This window comes from Plutella xylostella, chromosome 10 (genome assembly GCF_932276165.1).
Source record: "Plutella xylostella chromosome 10, ilPluXylo3.1, whole genome shotgun sequence".
Taxonomy (NCBI): domain Eukaryota; kingdom Metazoa; phylum Arthropoda; class Insecta; order Lepidoptera; family Plutellidae; genus Plutella; species Plutella xylostella.
The window spans coordinates 1,410,276-1,418,748 of NC_063990.1; the positions used below are offsets into that span (position 1 = coordinate 1,410,276).

General features: G+C 38.2%; 2 protein-coding genes across 3 annotated transcripts; both read right to left on the bottom strand.

The window, feature by feature from the left end:
- Positions 1–29: 29 nt before the first annotated feature.
- Positions 30–4,102, bottom strand: LOC105392161 (DNA polymerase eta). 2 transcript variants are annotated; one of them, XM_038118104.2, is made up of 8 exons: positions 3,836–4,102; positions 3,609–3,743; positions 3,403–3,505; positions 2,868–3,084; positions 2,418–2,535; positions 1,965–2,105; positions 1,499–1,866; positions 30–1,323 (listed from the first exon to the last, which is right to left on the bottom strand). In XM_038118104.2, the coding sequence occupies exons 1-8, from the start codon at positions 3,967–3,969 to the stop codon at positions 110–112; spliced, it is 2,430 nt and encodes an 809-aa protein (XP_037974032.2). In that variant the 5' UTR covers positions 3,970–4,102; the 3' UTR covers positions 30–109. The 2 variants fall into 2 exon arrangements, with proteins under 2 accessions (XP_037974032.2, XP_048479605.1); XM_048623648.1 differs by lacking the exon at positions 3,609–3,743.
- A 212-nt stretch (positions 4,103–4,314) lies between these two features.
- On the bottom strand, positions 4,315–8,230 carry LOC105392162 (fidgetin-like protein 1). Its single transcript, XM_038118229.2, has 10 exons — positions 8,036–8,230; positions 7,787–7,945; positions 7,207–7,686; positions 6,946–7,061; positions 6,602–6,757; positions 6,102–6,235; positions 5,670–5,784; positions 5,075–5,187; positions 4,716–4,907; positions 4,315–4,455 (listed from the first exon to the last, which is right to left on the bottom strand). The coding sequence occupies exons 1-10, from the start codon at positions 8,143–8,145 to the stop codon at positions 4,336–4,338; spliced, it is 1,695 nt and encodes a 564-aa protein (XP_037974157.2). The 5' UTR covers positions 8,146–8,230; the 3' UTR covers positions 4,315–4,335.
- Positions 8,231–8,473: the final 243 nt, after the last annotated feature.

Genomic DNA, 8,473 nt, shown 5'->3' on the forward strand with positions numbered 1-8,473 from the left:
GTTAACAGGGCTTCTGAAAAACAACAATATTTTACTAAAAATATACGTTATATTATTTCAGGTACTTTTCATAATATTTCTACAACAATAATAATTTCGGCCGTAAATATTAGCTTTTGAAAAACGTATCTATTGTCTTGCAAGGCATCTTAGATTTCTTCACCGGCGACGTTGATTTTCTCTTCCTCTTAACACTATTGCTAGCGAAGTTATTAACTATTGGCTTTCTATTTAGTTGCCTACTCAATTTCTGAGCTTCATGAAAATCTAAATGTTCTGGAAACTTTTCTATTAGTATTTTCTTCCCACATTCTGTACAAACTTTCATTGGAAGTGTGTTGTCAAATTTAGTAAAAAAACTCGCTATTGAGATATTTGTTTCTACTTTCGGCTCCTCTTTAACTTCAACTTCTGTATTTTTCTTTACAAGCTGCGCCTGCGCAGACTTCTGTTCTCTTTCTTTCCTTATCTCCTTTCTCTCTTCATCTCTCAGTTTTAGAGCCAGGTGGTAGTCTGCATGAGTTTCAAATGATATCATTGGTATAGTCTTTCTGCATTCTGGACAGTCAAATGTTTCTATCTCATTTTTGGGGGATGGAGTGCGAAGTTTGGAGGTTGAGGGTTGGTCAATTTGAGCAAGTGGTGCCTTTTCTGCATCTACCTCAGTAATAATATCTTCTTTAGTAGAATTGAGAAGTGTTCTCATATTACTAACCCGTGCGATGTCTTCTAGGTCCTCTTCAAATAACGCAATGCTTTTGTTAATTTCGTTATTAATGGTAGAACTAGAATAATCTGTGTCATTGCTATTGTCCCCACACTCAGTAACTTGGCAGACTGGCGTGGTAGCTCGTTTTAAATCTTCACTTTCATTTACTAGTCTCTTTATTGGGCTTTTAGTGCTTGTATCAGCTACACCTTTTGTTAGCAATTTGGCAAAGAAAGATTCTTGTTTGTCTAAACTAGTTTCTATCACAGGACGGCTAGGTCGAGTTTCAGGGGATTTCTTTTCTACTTTGATTTTCACTGTAGGATCTAGATTTTGAATAGCTACTGTTTCATTTGGTTTACTAGTGGTTTGAAAGAACTTCTGCATAATGTATTCTTTATCGGTTTTCTTCTTGTCTTTGCTTAATTTCACTTCTTTGGAATTACTATTCAGTTTCGTGTTCTCTTTATTACTGGCAGTGTCTTTCGATGTCCCAGCACTAAAGAAGTCCATAATGTTTCTTGTCTTCTTACTTTCACTGTTATCTTCAAACTTTCCCACACTTATACCAAGAAATTTTATGGGCATCTGTAGTCTTCTGTCGTGTTCACCATCTGAAAGGTATGATAAATAACAGTAAGATTATCAGTAGATATATCCAGCAATAAATATTTTTTCCATCAACATTGTCCAGAAATAATTTAGATATCATCATCATCAATTAGGGCTCATACTATCTAACGTTTTCAACATTATTTGTATCAATTAATATTAATTTATGATACATACCTTTAGGTTTAACACCTTCAACACTGTCCATAACCAATTCCAGAGCTTTGCTTGAGAACATTTCCCCGCACAGTTCATCTTCATTAGTAAAGTTATAAGACCTGGAGCTGCTAGTATCCCTTCCATCAGGCAGTTGGGTTGAGAAACTGACCACCATCTGTTTAGGCGTCCTATTGTTCTCTAGGGCATCCTTTTCTAGTCTATCTTCTATCTCGTCTCCCAGGTCTTTCAGCCATTTCTTCAGGCTCTCCAGCTGTACGAGTGCCGCTTTGCCTTTGAACTGCTTGCAGCAGCCGATGCTCTTGGGGTTGAATCTGGCTGTCACTGGCTCCAGGTCGATGCCGCGCGCTATGTTGTATAACCAAGTGCTGTAAAGTAAAAATATATCAGATTATAATATAAATGTTTTAATTACATAGTTCAGAAATTCATAACTGATATGAAATTCATAAAAATACTGCCTTACCCATTTTTTTCGTCAAACTTAGATTGCAATTCCTTTTCTGTGAACCTCTGCAGTTCTGCCATTTTGGTGATCCTTAGAATTTCGCAGACAGCGTCGCCAAACTTCCCTCCTAAATGCTTTACCTTCTTAACTCCTAAAGTTCTGTAAAAATATAATGAATACATCATTTACTATCTAGTACAACAGGTTGGAAACTATGTTAGCAGAGACTGTATGGGTTCCTTTATAGTAAAAAGGCCAATATAGGATGAGAAATGTTTCATCAGGCCATTAGAAGAGGCTAGATGATGAATGCCTTGGGTAGCTGCTTCTGGAAGGGCCATGTGTCTTACATTAGATATCCTTGGTTTTTTTCTATTCTAGTTAATGAATAAAGCATAAATATAAAAACAGATCAGATGAATGAATAAAGCCTCAGGAATAGAACAGCAGGCCATAGTTCACAATACATACTTGTAGAGAATGTTAACAGAGTGTTTGGGCAGCACGGTCTGCTTGTTGGGCTTGTTCATGCCACAGACCAGCTTCGCCAAGATCTTGTTGTGTGCAATCCCCGCTGAACACCGGTAGCCTGAAATTTATTAATATTTTATCAATAACCCAATCAATAAAGAGATTTAAAGATTTTACATGTGGCTATGTGTAAGTTTCAGATTTGAAAAACGCGTATGTAATGTACTCGGTAAAGCTTTGTTATAGCTACGCAAGAACCTAAACACACACATGAAGCACAGGCTACATATATGTATAATATGAACACCTCTTTTAGTCAAATTAATCCTAACTATGTATATAATACGAAAGTAACTGTGTATGATGCTTAATCAGAATCATTACAGTCAATAAACTTACAACATAAACTAACTGCTACTATGAAATATGTGCTTAGTATTTATTATTTACCAGTCTCTGCATAAACTGCAGCTCGTATTTCACTGACAATAGCAGCCCCCACCAGTAGCATCTTGGCATTGTCATGGTCAAAGTCGATGCTGTCGCTGCCATAGTTGTGCACATCAGATATAAACTGGTCAAGGTTGTCATATCCGAGGGCAAATGTATTGGGCATTGCATCACTTGTTACACTACTTATATCTGCTGTTTTTAACCTTTCCAGCACCTGAAAGATTGCATATATTAATGTTTTCTTGTCTCGCTTTTAAATACTTCTTTTTATTCATTGCAGGCATTGGCTCAGGCATTTTAGATAGACCTATCTTGTCTGGCACACTTCATGAGATGGCTACAAGTTGAGCATAAGGTTTTTACTGAAGAGTATAATTTTGATGATAAATCTCATAAGGAACTGGCTCTCCCAGAAAATGAATGCACAAATCCATGCTTGAAAGATGATGACATAACCTCTAGTTAATTAGTTATTTGTGTGAAAAACAAATCTAATGGTTAAGTAGAATTCAAATGATCTAAATAGACTTACCGGTGCTGTAATGTCTAAATAAGCTTCATCAATGGAAGCTCTCTCTAGTAAAGTTGTAAACTTTTGTAGGACTTTTGCCACATCCTTTCCTGCTTCCCTGTACCTGGAAATGAAACAATATTCTGTTAGCCAATTGGGACTATAAAAATTCATTCTTAAACTAAGTTATAATGACCAATATATTCCATTCTGAGCTTCCTACTTACTTTGTAATATCAGCTTTTCCCCTTTGACATGGCACCGATGGCAGCTCTATGTCGGGACATTTCTTCCTCGCGTCATCTCCTCGCATGCCCCTCGTCACCCCCTGGGCTCTGGCTACATAATTCACGGCTATAATACTGAAAGTAAATATGACCATAAACATAACCTCTTCATGTTACAAATAAATAATTTTGGTGTGGTTATTTGGATATATTAAATCAAACCTTACCCTCCACCCATCCAGGGGTTGTATTGGACCACAGCGATGGGCTTTCCAGCAAGATCGGGGTTCAGTTTCTCTTCCACTTGGCAGTAAAAACAGTCCATATCAATCAAAACAACCACACGATTTTCCATATCCATGATTGTTAACTATATCATGTACCATATATTATAAATAATCTTTGAACACACATGTTTAAACAGAAAAACTAACTTTAAAGTCCTCGATTGAACAAAAAATCAACAAAACAAAATTAGCCCGCCAATCTTCTAATGTGTGTGAACTGCCAAAATGACAGGTTGCGCTGAAATACTCTGTGGAAGATTGCCAACAGAACAATAAAAATCGCCTTTTTCAACCCCGAGGCCGTCATTATTCTGAGGCTCTCCCACGCTATACGATTCCGAATTTTAACTGAGCTTCTCGTTAAAGAAGTACTCATGTTCCATGGACTTAAGTATCTGCAGTAAAAATAAGACTTTAGCAACAAAAATATATTTATTAAATTAAAATCCTTGTCCGTAAGTCTGGTTCCACTTGACATATTGCCCGAGATCGTCCTGGGACACGCTCGGCCGCACCCGCTGCAGCGCATTTATGAAATCTTGAGCACAAACTGGACGAACCTGCAAACACCACATTTATGGAGTATATCTTGAGAAACTTTAATAATGACTTCTGAATGAATAAATAAAAGAAATACTTACCTAATTATAAATGTGTTTAAAATCAGCCAATGGCATATTTTTAAATGGAAAATTTAGTTGGTAATACGAGAATATTTGGCTCATATACCCTACATATTATTATCTGGTAGAGACGCATGTAATAATAATAATTATGCTTAGTTTTTGTAAATTTATTCTTACGAATAACACACTCATACCTTATCCCGCTGTATGCTAACAATCTGCGACAGAGGCACGGAGCGCACGGGCCCCATGGCCGCCTCCGAGCACAGGCTTCGCATGTCGGCCCCGGAGTAGCCCTGCGTCAGCTGGGCGATGTGCTCGATCTGCTGCTCCGTGAGGTCGTTGTTTTCGTTGCGTAGGAGGTTGGCGATAATCTGTTTTCTGGCCTGTGGAGTTAAATGCTTTATTAATAACTGACTACTCCACTTTCTTTCTCTGTTCTCTAAAGTTTAGGTATATATACGGTACAACAACTACCATCCCCAAAATAACAAACATTCATGCATTCATACTTTCAGATTTCACATTTATCTTATTAGTAGAATATACAGACATCAGCCTCGGGCAGCGGTATGTAGAGTCTCTTCACGAGCCTGCGCCGCGCCGCCTCGTCCAGCTCCTGCGGTCGGTTGGTGGCGCCGATGATCAGCAGGCGGTCCTCTTCACCTGCACATGGAATATTCATTGTGACACATTTTACATTCACCATTAGTTCACCTGCACACAGAATATTCATGTTGACACATTTTACATTCATCATTGGTCAATACTTTTTTACAAGCTGGAGGACTCCCATGCATTTTAGGGCTGCTACAGTCGCATTGGCCTACCTCATCCAAACAATAACGTCTACATGTGGGTGGTGTGAGTGTCAGGTGGTAGGTCTGGTCGGGCTGGAGGGTGTCCCGCGCTACAACGGAACCTTTATAGAAACGGTTTTATGGCTGCTTTAGTATGAACGGCCAAAGTAAGGCTAGCATATGGATTTTTACGTTTACGAAAACGTCGTAGACGTATCTAGGGACACACTGACTTCGAATAAGGATGGCTGACGAAGACCCTCTTCGCTAACGATTTAAACGAGATGGACTGTGGAGTAATTTCGGCCCAAAGCTTTTGAAAGACTTATTAGTTGGTGTTACACTGACCGGTGGCGGCGCCGTCGAACTGCACGAGGAACTCGGTCTTGATGCGGCGCGTGGCCTCGTGCTCGCTGTCGCTGCGCGCCGACAGCAACGAGTCTATCTCGTCTATGAATATCACCTGCGATTTAGAAGAGGCTATGTAAATTTGTAGCGGCACATTTTACATTTACAGCACCAAGTAATTTATTTCTACTGAACATTATATTTATGATAATGGTGGCAGTGGGGGTCTAGCAGTGGGGTAATATTGGCTACATGAAATAATAAAATTGTTGGGTGAAATGATAGACCGGGAAGTATAGTACCGGCTTGACGATTGTGAAAAAGGTTGTCAACCAACTGTAGGTTTCTAACACGAACAATCAGGATAAAAATGACTATCTGTCTACGTCGCAATCGTGCAGCTCAATATGTGTGTGAGTACACAGTACATACGGCGGGCTGGTGGCAGGTGGCGACGGCGAACAGCGCGCGCACCATCTTCTCCCCGTCGCCGATCCACTTGGACGTCAGCGACGACGCCGAGATGCTGAAGAACGTCGCGTGGCACTGCGCCGCCACGCATTTACCTGCACAAAGATATATAGAGAATAACTCCCTTATTTATAGAAAAGTTATAGGACGTTTTAGTTTTAGCTATTAAAAACTGTTTCCCTCTCTGTTAATAAGGGTGAAGAGTGTCTGGTAAATACATGCACAATAACATTATAGTTTTGGCAGTATTTCGACCATACCAGCAGATCTTTGAGATCAGTGATATGTGCAGTAGTAAATTATAGCCTCAGTGTGTACTTGTTACGTATTTGAATGCCTGACACAACTGGAACAATAAGTATTTATTGCCCAACAACAACAAATTTCCCAGCCCTTTTTAAAACATTTCTCAATGAGGAAAGTGTAGTATATACTTTTACATATAACTTTGGCTTAGTTACCTATCAAAGTCTTCCCAGTGCCTGGTGGTCCAAACAGCAGGATGCCCTTAGGTGGTCTCCTCAATCCAGTGAAGATGTCCGGTCGCAGCAGCGGCCACACCACCGCCTCCTGGATCACGGACTTGGCCAGCTGCAGACCAGCAATGTCGTCCCACACTGAGGATGTATTTCAACAAGTTATCATTAGATTTTCATGTCAGTAAATGTTTTTTAGTTTTAGCTGTCTAGAGGGAAACTAAAACTAATTTACAAAATGATAACACAGTTATATATACCTACTGAGATGTGGTAAATCAACAAATTATTAAGTATCACTTTATATTATTTTGTAAATGATAACTTACTTATAGGAGTCCCCTTGTCTATGATTTCACTTTCAATTAACTCAATCATCTTGGGGTCTATGTGTTTCAGTCTTTCATCACCAGAAGTGAAGGTTTCGGGTGCCTCTTGCTTTTCCCTGAAAATGTTTTGGCTGTGTTAATTGACCATATTAAATATTACTTATGTTTACACAACTGTACTTAATTATGGGCATTTTTTTATACTTTAGTACTTAATCATAAAAAGTTCTGTTTTATTTATTTTAATAAGTGTACACTCACTGGGCACCAATCATAGGAGAGACAAACTTGTTCTGAGCTTTCCTCGTAGCTCCTAGGGTTCTCCTGGCAGCTGGATTTGAAGCTAAAAAGGCTTCTTTAGCAGTTTTGAATGAAATTTTTGCAACTCTACTTTTCTCCTCTTTATATTCTTCTTCCATTTTATTCATATCAATGTCTTGAGCAGTGTTTGGTTGAGCCTTGGCTGTGTTTAGGCCTTTTGGTCGTGTTTTACCAAATCTAGGTTTAAAAAGACCACTTCTCTGTTCATCCGAAGACTTTCCTTCATTTGAATTATCATTGTAGTTGAGGGTTTTAACAAATTGTGTCTTTTCTGTGTGTCTATTATCAGATTTTAACCCCAAGTTACATTTGCATGAGTTTGACAGGAATGTGTCTAGTCCGGAGCATTCTGAGTTAGGTATACAATTAGGACAAGAGGGTAAGGATTTCTCAAATATAGCCTCTGCATTTTGGAATGAGCTGCAAAATATATTAGTTGGTAGGTATAATTTATGAATTAGGTACGTAGTAGTACGTACCAAATTGAAAATACAAGAAGGATCCTTAAATTTACCCTTACCTGGGTGAGCTTTTCCACAGCTGCACTTTATCATTTTTTCTGTTTTGGAGAAGAAAGTTTATAGAGTTGGTGATGTGATCAACAGATTTATCATTGAATACCTCACTGTGTTTACACCATGCATCGTTGAGCAGAATATGTGACGCTATGTTTGAAGAACTGGAAAAAATAAATAGTTAACTAGTCAAGTTCCAAAGATTAATTAACTTATTGATAATATAATATTATTATGAAGGTAGACTAACTAACCTCTGTAAAGATATTTTGTATTGCTGCAGTGATGATTTATTGATAGTAGATATGTCATCATCATTTGTATCTTCCGGGACAACACCGTCAAACTGTTCTGTTTCAAACATGTTTCGATTCTATTGTTAATTTAATAAACAAACAAATCAAATCAAAACAAAACAGCAAAATTAACAAAATTATAACGATTATAACCTCAAATTCAAATTCAGTATTTCCCGCCAAAAAAATATAATAACCCATAGACAGCAGCATGACAGCAGCTAGTTATTTTAAGACAGGCTATGAGCATGAGTCATATACTGCCGGAGCAAATACTACGTACAGGTACTCTCTTCTAAAAATACAAAAAGTGATTTTCCAAAATAGCAAGACGAGTAGTAGTTTATTTTTATATTTCTTTACTAAATTTCATATTTTTAGTTTCTGTTCACGATA

Excerpts from the sequence above, each read along its gene's own strand:
- LOC105392162 (XM_038118229.2), bottom strand. The coding sequence starts at position 8,145 with ATGTTTGAAACAGAACAGTTTGACGGTGTTGTCCCGGAAGATACAAAT. Across the intron at positions 7,062-7,206 it reads TCTCCTATGATTGGTGCCCA|GGAAAAGCAAGAGGCACCCG; the intron begins GTGAGTGTACAC and ends AAACATTTTCAG. Across the intron at positions 4,456-4,715 it reads TTAGCATACAGCGGGATAAG|GTTCGTCCAGTTTGTGCTCA; the intron begins GTATGAGTGTGT and ends TGGTGTTTGCAG.
- LOC105392161 (XM_038118104.2), bottom strand. The coding sequence starts at position 3,969 with ATGGATATGGAAAATCGTGTGGTTGTTTTGATTGATATGGACTGTTTT. Across the intron at positions 3,744-3,835 it reads AACCCCTGGATGGGTGGAGG|TATTATAGCCGTGAATTATG; the intron begins GTAAGGTTTGAT and ends ATTTACTTTCAG. Across the intron at positions 2,106-2,417 it reads TCTGTTAACATTCTCTACAA|AACTTTAGGAGTTAAGAAGG; the intron begins GTATGTATTGTG and ends ATATTTTTACAG.